The 14,474-nt window shown below is 37.8% G+C and overlaps 1 protein-coding gene across 2 annotated transcripts in view; it reads left to right on the forward strand.

Moving 5' to 3' along the window:
* The window catches only part of PHACTR1 (phosphatase and actin regulator 1), a 723,510-nt gene that overhangs the window by 695,312 nt on the left and 13,724 nt on the right, over positions 1-14,474 (forward strand). For both annotated transcript variants that reach the window (XM_053714748.1, XM_053714747.1), the window contains exons 11-12: positions 8,264-8,404; positions 9,503-9,579. In XM_053714748.1, the coding sequence (XP_053570723.1) occupies positions 8,264-8,404; positions 9,503-9,579 (218 nt within the window). The remainder of the gene's footprint in view (positions 1-8,263; positions 8,405-9,502; positions 9,580-14,474) is intronic.

Here is a 14,474-nt window from a genome sequence, read left to right on the forward strand (position 1 = left end):
CCCCCTCGTCACTAGAGAGACGGGGTTTCCTCAGGGCTTGATGTTTACAATGGGTGTTGTGAGCGATTTTAACTTCACATTTACTCCGCCCAGAGTGGGAGGTGAAAATTAAGCAACAACGTTAAAAACCTTAACAATTACATAAAGTCATAAATATTGAAAAAGAACTTTCTATATCTTATTTTACCATAATGATCGAAGACCTATATAAAAGATCTTTTCAATTGCTGAATACACATTCAAAAAGACTTATCTATTAGCATTTTACTAATTAGAGAAAGCAGGCCATGTCCAATCTTTCATTTAAGCCATTAGCACCAGTGGTATAGAGGTCATAGATCCATCTACATTCTTTTTGTAGAAGGACTTTTAGTATCAGATTAGATATTTCTTTAACTGCAACTCAGAAGGAGTAGTATATCTACTCAATTGTAGCTGTCCCTGTTTTTATGTAGGTAAGACTAAAAGATTACTCAAAGACAGGATTCTTGAACATAGAGACGATATTAAAAATAAAATACAGAATAGTAGTGTAGCAAAGCATTTTGAGGTATTTCACACCTCTAGTCCCGATTGTATGAGGGTGACTGGCATTGACAGGGGTATTACCAGTGGTAGAGGTGGTGATAATGATAAAGTCCTTCTACAAAAAGAAAGTAGATGGATCTATGACCTCTCTACCACTGGTGCTAATGGCTTAAATGAAAGATTGGACATGGCCTGCTTTCTCTAACTAGTAAAATTCTAATATGTCTTTTTGAATGTGTAGTTAGCAACTGAAAAGATCTTTTATATAGGTATTCGATCATTATGGTAAAATAAGATATAGAAAGTTCTTTTTCAATATTTATGACTTTATGTAATTGTTAAGGTTTTAACGTTGTTGCTTAATTTTTACCTCCCACTCTGGGCGGAGTAAATGTGAAGTTAAAATCGCTCACAACACCCATTGTAAACATCAAGCCCTGAGGAAACCCATCTCTCTAGTGATGAGGGGGTGAAACGCACGTCGGTATTAGCTGGCCGCTCCATGTGATCTGACACACTGATCTGGTTGCTTTCATGCTGGAATAAGTTTAGCGTGCTGTTTCTAATTTGGAATAAGTCCACACAAGGCAAATCTACTTGCAGTCTGTTGAAAAGCATTCTAGCTTGGTCCGTATAGCAGAACTTATGAAGAGTTGGTGAAGCATTTCTTGGATGGAAGATTGGTAAAGTTGCCAAACAGGTGCAGTTGACAGAGGGGTACGATTATACAAGCTAAGTATCCTCCTGCACTTTTGCTTGGCTCATATATCTTTTCAACTAATACATATCATTCCTGCTACTAATGACTGATGCCACTTTTGTTGCTTCATGCTAAAAGATAGATGCAGTTGACAGAGGGATATCATATTTAAAGGGATATCCTCCTGCACCATTATCTTTTCCTACTCTGTTCTTGATTTACCTTTTCTGCTGTAACTTGACTTTGCAAATTTCTGCTCCTTACTTGCGACAGTTTGGCTTTAAACCTTGTTTGGAGGTCTCATTCATGTTGATAATTTACACTCCTCCTATAAGCACATCTTGACCTGAGGATTTTCAACTTACTGAACAGCACGTAACGGATCACTTATCTGCTGAACGTTTTAGATAAATTGTGCTATAAGAGCACAACCCCATGAATTGCATGTACTATTAATTTATATATGGAACTGTAAATATGTTTCTCTTTTTGTATTGAAAGTGTGTTGCATTTAGCGTTACATGCGACACAAATGTTGACTTTAGATTTTTATTGTCTGATTTAGTCAGGTGATTTTGCACAGCAATCGATTAACCTCTCTTATAGTTAACAGTCAAACTAAAACCCTTATGGGTCTGTGACTTTGTTATGGAGGTTTTCTATTGCTGTGCACATTCATTTGCAACATTGTAATGGGCTTATTATAGCTTTGTACACATTAGAGAGCACTATAGTTATCATTCAGCTTGTCATCTCATTTGGACCGGTCCTTGAAACTTATTTGTTTTAATGTTAAAGGTTGTTTTTGCACATGCGCTTTGATCTTTCTATATATAATTACGATTATAGTAGACTCCAGCTTGCTCTGGATGCTGTAAAATCTATGAGCTTGAACTCAACAGGGTGTATGAATAAACACAACATTGTTTCAAATTTAAAAAATGTGTTGGCTATCTAATTTAAAAGAGTGCTGAAATCCCAGTCTTTTTAGGTGTCTTTTATTTTAAAGCATCCTAATCTTCCTTATAATGTATTTTATATATATATATATATATATATATATATATATATATATATATATATATATATATATATACACACACACACTGTATATACAAAAACACACAGTATATATAAAAATAGTTGCAGCACCCAATCTCTGCTTTCAATTACAAATTGGCTTTTGCAAATCTGTAGAATTTGCAGGGATACAAGGGGCATAACTCCATGGTCTTGCCTTTACAAATATGGCGGCAGAGTTTCCAAGATGGTCATCACAGTGTGCTCATAGAAAAAAAAAACAGCCACCATATTATGTACAAAAAGTGCATATTGTCTGGTTAGGACTAACCAAGGAAGAAGGACAACTCACAATCAAGAAGAAGCAGTTCCTATTGCTCCTATGTGGCTGCAGGATCAGCTTCTGATTATTTCAAACAGCTAGAAAGGACACTCTTGTAATGTTAGGAGTTGGGACCCATTGCAACATTTGAGGTTTAGTTACACCCCTGGTGAATATCATACATTCTATAGAGCCTTACTCATCTTCTCACCTTTTTGAGCTTGGGAAGTTCTAGCAATGGGAAAGAGTCAGGGTGAAATGAGTTCTTAAGAAATGGATTTTGCATTCAAACCGGTCACTAAAGTAGACTTTAAATATGAAAATAAACATAAGTGAAATAAAAAATAAACCTTTTTTTTTATAAACAAACATCAGAAGAATGTTTTCTTTGACAGTTTGAAAAACTGATGTCATTAACGCAGCAGGAAAATAGGCCCCTAGGGTCATTCACAAGTCCTTTAAGGTTGCCTGTAGTAGGTTCACAAAAGTAAAATAATTATCTGCTCAGTGAAGCCTATAATGGAAAAAAATTAGATTACAAAAGCATCACCCAGGGATACTAATTTAAGGAAATTACATTTTGTAGGTGGAAGAATGATTGTATGCTGCCATTTGATGTGTAATTTATGAAGTCATAGTAATAGCCCTTGGTTGCTTTAATGATATTTAATGGGAGCAGGTGTAAAGCTTCAGTCCATAAATTAAGAATGTGCCAAACTAGAATCGGCTGCATAGATTTGTTGCGTTGAAATAGTTGTGCATCTCCAAAATTGCTTGTTGTTCCATTAACTGTTCACCAGTCACTTGTGCATCATTTACAAGGAAAATATATATATATATATATATATATATATATATATATATATATATATATATTTATTTTTTTTAAGGCCCAGTCATCCATCACTCCTTAGATTTTTTTTTTTCTTCCTCTCCTTATTTCTCTAGAATGAAGCATAACTTAAATATGTGTATAAGGTAAGGTAATGTGGAAGCAGACTGGGTAAAGTCATACAAACACAGGGGAATGGTTCTTACACAAGCCTATAATATCTATCTAGCAAAAATAGAGACTTACCTGGCCTACCACTGCACACTCTAGTGGCCAATTTATAACGGTCCCTAATTGGCCACAGCAGAGAAGGTAACCTAAGTTACAACATGGCAGCTCTTATTGTTTTATAGACACTAAGGGAACTATTTAACAAAGGTCTGTCGGACCTGATCTGACAGTGCGGATCAGGTCCGACAGACCTCGCTGAATGCGGAGAGCAATACGCTCTCCGTATTCATCATTGCACCAGCAGGGGGGGTGTCAATCAACCCAATCGTACTCAATCGGGTTGAATTGCGGCGATGTCTGTTCGCCTCCTCAGAGCAGGCGGACAGGTTATGGAGCAGCCGTCTTTAGACCGCTGCTTCATAACTGGTGTTTCTGGCGAGTCTGAAGACTCGCCAGAAACACAAGCCCTCAAGCTCCATCCGGAGCTTTATAAATGGGCCCCTAAAACTTTACACATATTTTGTCAATATTTAAACAGCTAATGAAACTTTAAAAAATACATCTACTTGTTATTATCAGATTAATCTTTTCTTTAAATGCTTCATTCTCTCTACCATTTATTTAGTGTTTAATGTCCCTTTAAAGCACAGTCAGTGCATTGCAACAAAATACCTTGGAACCCTTAGTTGGTGGCAACTGAAGACATTTTGTTAACTAAAATGCAGCTTGTAAATTGCATTTTAAAAAGATGCAAACAGCATAGTTTATTTACTAACTCTATATTTATGTACTAAATTTTATATCTTGTGAGGTCATATTTATTTACTAATTCTCTCTATATTTATGTACTAGATTTCATATCTTGTGAGGTCATAGGTTTTTGATGTTTATGCATACCCCCAACTGTCCCGATTTTTGCGGGACAGTCCCGATTTTAGGGTTCTGTCCCACTGTCCCGGGTTGCTAGCCATCTGTCCCGCATTACCCCATGCATTAAAAAAAATGCAGCTGACTTTTCTCTCCCAGGGTTAGATAGCTGTTAGATTCCCTGTGGAAAAGGAATGGTGTGTGGGTTAAGCTAAGAAGTCTGTATACCCTCTGGTAATGGTGACCTCTCACCTCTGGTAGTGATGACATCTAACCCCTGGCGATAATACTAGCATGCCTTCAGTTTTATACAATGAGCAGTGCTAACACCAGGGTAACAAACAGTGGCAGCCTCATACTGCCAGCTAATGTGCTTGCCAACCCCAGGACCCCATACAATGAATTACAGATACCCATATATGATGTGTGTGTGTATTTCTGTATCTATAAGTGTGTGTGTGTGTGTGTGTATCTGCATGTATAAGTGTATACTATGTAGTGTGTGTGTATCTGTATGTATAATTGTGTGTAACTGCATGTATAAGTGTATGCTATGTAGTGTGTGTGTGTGTCTTCATGTATAAATGTAAGCTATATAGTGTGTGTGTATCTGTATGTATAAGTGTGTATCTGCATGTATAAGTGTATGCTATGTTGTGTATGTGTGTGTATCTGCATGCATAAGTGTATGCTATGTTGTGTGTGTGTGTATCTGCATGCATAAGTGTATGCTATGTTGTGTGTGTGTGTGTGTGTATCTGCATGCATAAGTGTATGCTATGTTGTGTGTCTGTATCTGCATGTATAAGTGTATGCTGTGTAGTGTGTGTATATCGGCCTGTATAAGTGTATGCTATGTAGTGTGTGTGTGTATCTGCATGTATAAGTGTATGCTGTGTAGTGTGTGTATATCGGCATGTATAAGTGTATGCTATGTAGTGTGTGTATCTGCATGTATAAGTGTATGCTATGTAGTGTGTGCGTGTATCTGCATGTGTAAGTGTATGCTATGCTGTGTGTGTGTATCTGCATGTATAAGTGTATGCTGTGTAGTGTGTGTGTGTATCTGCATGTGTAAGTGTATGCTGTGTAGTGTGTGTGTATCTGCATGTATAAGTGTATGCTGTGTAGTGTGTGTGTGTATCTGCATGTTTAAGTGTATGCTGTGTAGTGTGTGTGTGTGTGTGTGTGTGTCTTCATGTATAAATGTAAGCTATATAGTGTGTGTGTATCTGTATGTATAAGTGTGTATCTGCATGTATAAGTGTATGCTATGTTGTGTGTGTGTGTGTGTGTGTATCTGCATGCATAAGTGTATGCTATGTTGTGTGTGTGTGTGTATCTGCATGCATAAGTGTATGCTATGTTGTGTGTGTGTGTGTATCTGCATGCATAAGTGTATGCTATGTTGTGTGTGTGTGTGTGTATCTGCATGCATAAGTGTATGCTATGTTGTGTGTGTATCTGCATGTATAAGTGTATGCTGTGTAGTGTGTGTATATCGGCCTGTATAAGTGTATGCTATGTAGTGTGTGTGTATCTGCATGTGTAAGTGTATGCTATGTTGTGTGTGTGTATCTGCATGTATAAGTGTATGCTATGTAGTGTGTGTGTATCTGCATGTATAAGTGTATGCTATGTAGTGTGTGTGTATCTGCATGTGTAAGTGTATGCTATGTATTGTGTGTGTGTGTGTATCTGCATGTATAAGTGTATACTATGTAGTGTGTGTGTGTATCTGCATGTATAAGTGTATACTATGTAGTGTCTGTGTATCTGCCTGTATAAGTGTATGCTATGTAGTGTGTGTATCTGCATGTGTAAGTGTATGCTATGTAGTGTGTGTGTGTATCTGCATGTATAAGTGTATGCTATGTAGTGTGTGTGTATCTGCATGTATAAGTGTATGCTATGTAGTGTGGGTGTATCTGCATGTATAAGTGTATGCTATGTAGTGTGTGCGTGTATCTGCATGTGTAAGTGTATGCTATGTTGTGTGTGTGTATCTGCATGTGTAAGTGTATGCTATGTTGTGTGTGTGTATCTGCATGTATAAGTGTATGCTGTGTAGTGTGTGTGTGTATCTGCATGTGTAAGTGTATGATGTGTAGTGTGTGTGTATCTGCATGTATAAGTGTATGCTGTGTAGTGTGTGTGTGTATCTGCATGTTTAAGTGTATGCTATGTTGTGTGTGTGTATCTGCATGCATAAGTGTATGCTATGTTGTGTGTGTGTGTGTGTATCTGCATGCATAAGTGTATGCTATGTTGTGTGTGTATCTGCATGTATAAGTGTATGCTGTGTAGTGTGTGTATATCGGCCTGTATAAGTGTATGCTATGTAGTGTGTGTATCTGCATGTATAAGTGTATGCTATGTAGTGTATGTGTGTATCTGCATGTATAAGTGTATGCTATGTAGTGTGTGTGTATCTGCATGTATAAGTGTATGCTATGTAGTGTGTGTGTATCTGCATGTATAAGTGTATGCTGTGTAGTGTGTGTGTGTATCTGCATGTGTAAGTGGATGCTGTGTAGTGTGTGTGTGTGTGTGTGTGTGTATCTGCATGTATAAGTGTATGCTGTGTAGTGTGTGTGTGTGCATCTGCATGTATAAGTGTATGCTGTGTAGTGTGTGTGTGTGTATCTGCATGTATAAGTGTATGCTGTGTAGTGTGTGTGTTTATCTGCATGTATAAGTGTATGCTGTGTAGTGTGTGTGTGTGTATCTGCATGTATAAGTGTATGCTATGTAGTGTGTGTGTATCTGCCTGTGTAAGTGTATGCTATGTAGTGTGTTACTGTGCATTTTTGCTGACTTTAAAGGCCAGAATCTAGAATATTAATGGGAAATGCAGAGAGCAGTTTTAAAGAATCTATTATTGAATGTTCAATTAAGATAAAAATATATAGTACTGTCTCTGCAAAGGCTAATTAAATACAGAGCTCAAATAGCTATACCAGTGGTTTGAGCTTGTGTTTGATTTGCTGCCTAAGAGTATTAAAATATATTACTTTACTTAGAATTTTATTCATATTACTTTGGTCTTATGATTTTTTTTAAGCCCCGTCCCTACTCCTGCCCGCCACATTTCAAATTTTTGCAGCGGGGGTGGGGCTGTCCCTCATTTGAATTTTGAAATGTTGGGAGGTATTTTTATGTACTAGATTTCATATCTTGTGAGGTTATATTTATTTACTAATTGTCTCACTGTTTATGTACTAGATTTCATATCTTGTGAGGACATATTTATTTACCAATTCTCTCACTTTTTATATACTAGATTTTATATCTTGTAAGGTCATATTTATTTACCAATTCTCTCACTGTTTATGTACTAGATTTCATATCTTGTGAGGTCATATTTATTTACTAATTCTTTCACTGTTTATGTAATAGATTTCATATCTTGTGAGGTCATATTTATTTACTAATTTTCTCACTGTTTATGTAATAGATTTCATATCTTGTGAGGTCATATTTATTTACTAATTCTCTCACTGTTTATGTACTAGATTTCATATCTTGTGAGGTCATATTTAATTACTAATTCTTTCACTGTTTAAGTACTAGATTTCATATTGTGTGAGGTCATAGTTTACCTGATTACACTTGGATCTTCAAACCAGATCTAGCAGGACCTGAAATATATCTAAACGAATGTTAGCTTATGGGGAACATATTAATGTGTTTGTTAACCTGATTCTTATGTAGAACATGCATACTAAGATACAATCTAAGATACAATATATATATTATGTTATGTTTTCCAACCTTAAATACATTTTGTGGTTTGAAACGTGTCCATCATTTTCATCCTTAGCTTAGTCAAAGGCCTACAGTAGAAGAACTGCGTGAAAAGAAAATTCTTATCCGTTTTAGTGATTATGTAGAATTGGCAGATGCACAAGATTATGACAGAAGAGCCGACAAACCATGGACTCGACTCACAGCTGCAGATAAGGTATATGTTTTGTGAACTATCACTAATGTAACATCTACTTGAGTCAATATTATTAGCTTAGACCTTAAAACACATAAACAGGGAAAACTTATTGATCACATGAATTAAAGGAACATGGAAGTCAAAAATAAAGTTTCATGATTCATGGTACAATTTACTTAAGTTATCAAATTTACCTCCTCTTTTTGGTATTTTTTTTATTTTTTTATTTAAATACTGAGGTGGGTGGGGGAGAGCATATTTGACTTGAGCACTAAATGTATAAATTTGTTGCAAACATTGCTGCTATAAAGTTTTCAAGACAGTTGCATGTTCCTGGGCATACCTCAGTATGCTGTCAAGGAAGCAAGCTATGTTTTAAGTTTAAAAATATCAAGAGAAATGATTCTGTCTGAATAATGAAAGTTTAATAGGCAATTGCTTATGCTATACTAAAATGTCACAGCAAATAAAACCCAGAGTCATTTTTAATAAACTGAGCTATGTTTATAACATACTTCCCAACTAACCTGCATCCTGCAGGATTGTCATGAGTTGGAAGGTATACCTTGTACCTTGCTTCCTCCCCTCAACCACTCAGTGTCTTGGTTTTAAGGGACTGACAGAGCCCAGCTCAAGCCATGCTCCAAGGACTGCCAGACACGCCCATGAGCTGTAACCCCACCCCTACAACAAGGCCCTGCCCACAAATTAATGGAGGGCAATTACCCACAAGATCTTAACATCCCATAACCTGGAAGTCATCTGACAGATGTTGGGAGGTATGTTATAATAATATAACTTTGAATGTGAAGAGCTGGGTGTCATATATTTGTATTTTCCATGTTTGTTTGAACTGTACTATATATTAGAGCTGCACTTAAGAGATTGTGGAATGTTGGTCAAATTTCTGAAATACAACCACATCCCTGGATTTACATAAATACTTTGGAGTTTCCAGTTAGGTTGTTACATTTCTGTTTTAAGATCAGGATAATTAACACATATTGGAAATGTCCATAAACTTTTTCAATAGTTACAGTAGATCTAAAATTAAGAAAGCTCAACATGAGAAAATAAATGTAAAATATTTTAATACATTTTATTTTACAATTGCAGGCTGCCATCCGTAAAGAACTTAATGAATTTAAAAGTACAGAAATGGAGGTCCATGAATTAAGTAGACATTTAACAAGGTTAGTATTTTTTAATCAACTGTTAGGATTTCTTCATCAAATTCTCTACCCCAAGAAGGGTTATTGTATTGGGGGAGGATATTAAAGGGCCATTATAGTGGCAAAATTACAAGCTCTAATTTGTTAGAACATGTCATTTTAACATCAGTGACCTTGGAATGCTATGTGTTTAACCTCTTGCAAAGGGGTTAAACACATAGTTAATGTATCACTCTGGAGCCGCAATGCACTGGTGGTTTCCGAGCAGAAACACCCACAGACCCAGTCAGCAGCAGCTGCACGACCCAGCTGTACAATTAGCGCTACTGATAAGGTGCTTGTCAGTTTCTGTTCGGGACTAGCAGTGTTCTGTGGGTCCCGAGCAGTACTTGAACTATTTAACCCCTTTACTGGAACTAACCACAAGCATTGCAGGGTCGGTAGTGTTAAAATGACGTGCTGTAATGAATTAAAACATTTTTCCATTTTGATTGCTTTATTTTACTGGCAGAATCTGATTTTACAGAGAAACATTATTTTCTGATTCTTAGATTCCAGCAGATGTATCTTGGAAATTACTTTCCACCCAGACAGAACAGTTTGTTTCTTCTATTTCTTTCAGAAATGGCACTGTCCATAAGTTGTTCATTATCACTTTGACATAGTTTTTTTTCAGTGGTTTACTAAAGGCCTCTCACAGCAAATAAATGGATTGAGATAAGTGATTCTTTGTCACTCTACGTGCATCAAATCCAACCTTTTTTGGGTTTGCACCATACAAGAAGTTATTTACACTTTCAAATCCATGTTATGCACTTGCCAATTTGCATTTTCTAGCAGAAGGCAGATTCCTAGTGTGGAGGTGGCTTGGGTAAATCTAATCTGTCCTCAATTGCATTTTGGCAGGAAATGACTGAATTGGTCTTGTTCTAACATGGCTGTGTGACTTGATGGATAAGAGAGAGAGTTTGATTCCCAGCAAATCAACCAAGCTCTATCAAACAACGATTTTCTTGACTTGGGAAGGATTATGGATACTCTCGCCTTTAGAAGTCATTCATAAAACTGTAAATACTCCATAACAAAGTACAGGTCTTTGCAGGCTTGCAACTGTTCTAAAGCTAGAATGTTGATATCTTAAAGGGACATGAAACACATTTTTTTCTTTCATGGTTCAGATAGAGCCGGTTATTTTAAACAACTTTCTGATTTGCTTTCAAATTAACTTCATTCACTTGGTATTCTTTAGTGAAGAAGCAGCAATTCACTACTGGGAGCTATCTGAACAGGTGTGGTGAACCAATGGAAAAAGGCATTTGTGTGCAGACACCAATCAGCAGCTAACTCCCAGAAATGCATTGCTTCTCACGAGCCTACCAAGGTATGATTTTCAACTAAGATTACTGTAAGATAGAAACAAATAAGCTATTAGACGTAAATTTGAAAGTTGTTTAAAATAACATGCTCTGTCTGAATCATGAAAGAAAAAATTGGGGTTTCATGTACCTTTAAAATCTTTCTTCCAACGTTATTCTACGATTTTCTGCTGAATATTCTTGGAACTTGAAATGGTTTTCTTCAAAAGGGATATTTGACTATGTACCCTACTTTTATATAATTATATGTATTTAGGTTTTATAAGAGACATGACAAAACTCAGCTAATTAGAACCAAAAAAAGAGTAGAAATAAATAAGCCATTAATGACCTGGTGCATCCCAATGATCTTATCCTACAATTTAAGATAAAATCCAAGTTATAAAAGAGAATGTGTTAAAATGTATCCATAGTTAGCCAAAGATCCCTTGATCCTATGGAATTGGGCAGCGCTATACAAAAACAAAATGTATGCTTACCTGATAAATTTCTTTCTTGCCGGATATGGAGAGTCCACAAAGTCATCAATTACTAGTGGGAATATCACTCCTGGCCAGCAGGAGGAGGCAAAGAGCACCACAGCAAAGCTGTTAAGTGTCCCTCCCCTACCCATAATGCCCAGTCATTTGACCGAAGGGAAATGGAAAAAGGAATAACACAAAGATGTAGAGGTGCCTGAGGTTTAATCAAAAATAACTGTCTTAATAAAGGGTGGGGTCGTGGACTCTCCATATCCAGAAAGAAAGAAATTGATCAGGTAAGCATCAATTTTGTTTTCTTTCCTAAGATTTGGAGAGTCCACTACGTTATCAATTACTAGTGGGAACCAATACCCAAGCTAGAGGACACAGGATGACTAGGGAGGAAAAAACAAGACGGGCAGACCTAAACAGAAGGCACCACTGTTTGAAAAAACTTTCTCCCAAAAGAAGCCTCAGCCAAGGCAAAAGTATCACATTTGGAAAATTTGGAAAAAGTATGCAGAGAGGACCAAGTTGCAGCCTTGCAAATCTGTTCCACAGAAGCTTCATTTTTGAAAGCCCAAGAAGAGGAAAACAGCCCTCATGGAATGAGCTGTAATACTCTCAGGAGGCTGCTGATCAGCAGTCTCATACGCAAAATGAATAATACTTCTCAACCAGAAAGAAAGAGAAGTAGAAGTAGCTTTCTGACCCTTACACTTTCCTAAGAAACAAACAAAAAAAGCAGAAGACTGGCAAAAAATCCTTAGTCGCCTGAAAGTAGAATTTTAGCGCACGCACAACATCCAAGTTGTGCAACAGACGTTCTTTATGAGAAGAAGGATTAGGATAGAGAGAAGGAATAACAATTTCCTGATTAATATTTCAATCTGAAACCACGTTAGGGAGAAATCCCAACCTAGTACGCAGGACCGCCTTATCCGCATGAAAAATAAGGTAAGGCGAATCACACTGCAGAGCCGAGAGCTCTGAGACTCTTCGAGCAGAATAGATAGCAATAAGAAACAAAACCTTCCAAGATAACAACTTAATATCTATGAAATGCATTGGCTCAAACTGAGCCTGCTGTAAAACCTTAAGAACAAGGTTAAGGCTCCAAGGAGGAGCAACAGGTTTAAACACAGGCCTGATTCTGACCAGGGCCTGACAAAAAGATTGAACATCTGGAACGTCCACCATACATTTGTGAAACAAAATAGATAATGTAGAAATCTGACCTTTCAGAGAACTGACTGACAATCCTTTCTCCAGACCTTCCTGGAGAAAAGACAAAATTCTAGGAATCCAGACCCTATTCCAAGAGTAGCCCTTAGATTCACACCAAGAAGGTATTTACGCCGTACCTTATGGTGAATTTTTCAAGTAACAGGTTTGCAAGCTTGGATCATGGTCTCAATGACTGACTCAGAAAATCCATGCTTAGCCAGAACCAAGTGTTCAATCTCCAAGCAGTCAGCTTCAGAGAAACCAGATTTGGATGGAGGAATGGACCCTGAGTTAGAAGGTCCTTCCTCAGAGGCAACCTCCAAGGTGGCCGAGATGGCATCTTCACTAAGTCTGCAAAACAGATCCTGCGAGGCCATGCAGGAGCTATTAGAATTACCAATGCTCTCTCCTGTTTGATACGAGCAATAACTTGTGGAAGGAGTGCAAATGGAGGAAACAGGTATGCTAGACCGAAATCTCAAGGAACCGCTATAGCATCTATGACCTTGAACCAAACCTTGGAAGTTTTTCTTTCTGCCAAGACGCCATCAGATCCAACTCTGGCACCCCCCATTTGAGGGTTAACTTGGAGAACACTTCCGGATGGAGAGCCCACTCCCCGGGATGAAATGTCTGTCTGTTCAGGAAATCCGCTTCCCAGTTGTCAACTCCTGGAATGTAGATGGCAGATAGACAACAATTGTTAGCTTCCACTGACTGCATAATCCGTGCCACCTCTTTCATGGCTAATGAACTCTGAGTTCCTTCCTGGTGGTTGATTGCTCCCCAGCCAATTAGGTTGGAGTCCAAGGGCACAATCATCTAGGAAGGTCTCTGGAAGCATGTGCCCTGAGACAGATGCTCCAGAGAAAGCCACCACGGGAGTCTCTTGTCAACTGGTCAAGATCTATGCTCTGAGACAGATCCAAATGGTCTCTGTTCCATTGTCTGAGCATGCATAACTGCATAGCTCTCAAATGGGATTGAGCAAAGGGAATGATGTCCATGGAAGCAACCATCAGATCAATTACCTCCATACATTGAGCCACTGATAGCCGAACAGTAGACTGTAGAGAGAGGCAAGAGGAGAGAATTTGGGATTTTCTGACCTCTTGTCAGAAAATTTTTCATAGATAGGGACCATTATAGATTCCCTAAGAAAACCACCCTTGTAGCTGGAACAAGGGAACCTTATCCAGATTCACTTTCCATCCGTGGGAACGTAGAAAAGACAACAAAATCTCTGTATGAGAGTTTGCTTGTTGAAAAGATGACACCTGAACCAATATGTCGTCCAGGAATAGCGCCACTGCAATTCCCTGAGACCTGATCACTGCCAGGTCTCACAAAATGCAGACCAACACATGGTATTAATTGGAGAAATTGTGCCGTTCTCACAGGCACAGCAGATGCAGCTCGAATTAACAACTCAGAGCGGAAGCGTGTAGGTCATGTGATCGGCTGAGCTGGAAGTGCGCAATAATGCTAAAGCGCACAAATCAAGCCGAGTATAGACTGTTAAAAGTATACTGCTTTACATGACATTGATACACAATCTACTGAACTAAAAACCACACCTCCGGGTTAACAAACTCCATTCCAGCACTCAAATACAAAACACCCCAGAGTTGAAATGACCCCCAGGGAATATAAAGGTTTAAATAGTTTAAATACCTCAAAGTGTATAGACAACTGAGATAAATCCATGTGTTAATAATGCTGCATTGCTAATTCACACAGAATAACAGTTTATGCCACAGCTATAAAGTTAACTCCTTCCCATAAGAAGGATTAACCCAGTCTCTAGTCACATACACATAACGCTCCTGCACACTGCCAAAATGAAATCCTA

The sequence above is a fragment of the Bombina bombina genome, chromosome 5 (genome assembly GCF_027579735.1).
Source record: "Bombina bombina isolate aBomBom1 chromosome 5, aBomBom1.pri, whole genome shotgun sequence".
In the NCBI taxonomy this organism is placed as follows: domain Eukaryota; kingdom Metazoa; phylum Chordata; class Amphibia; order Anura; family Bombinatoridae; genus Bombina; species Bombina bombina.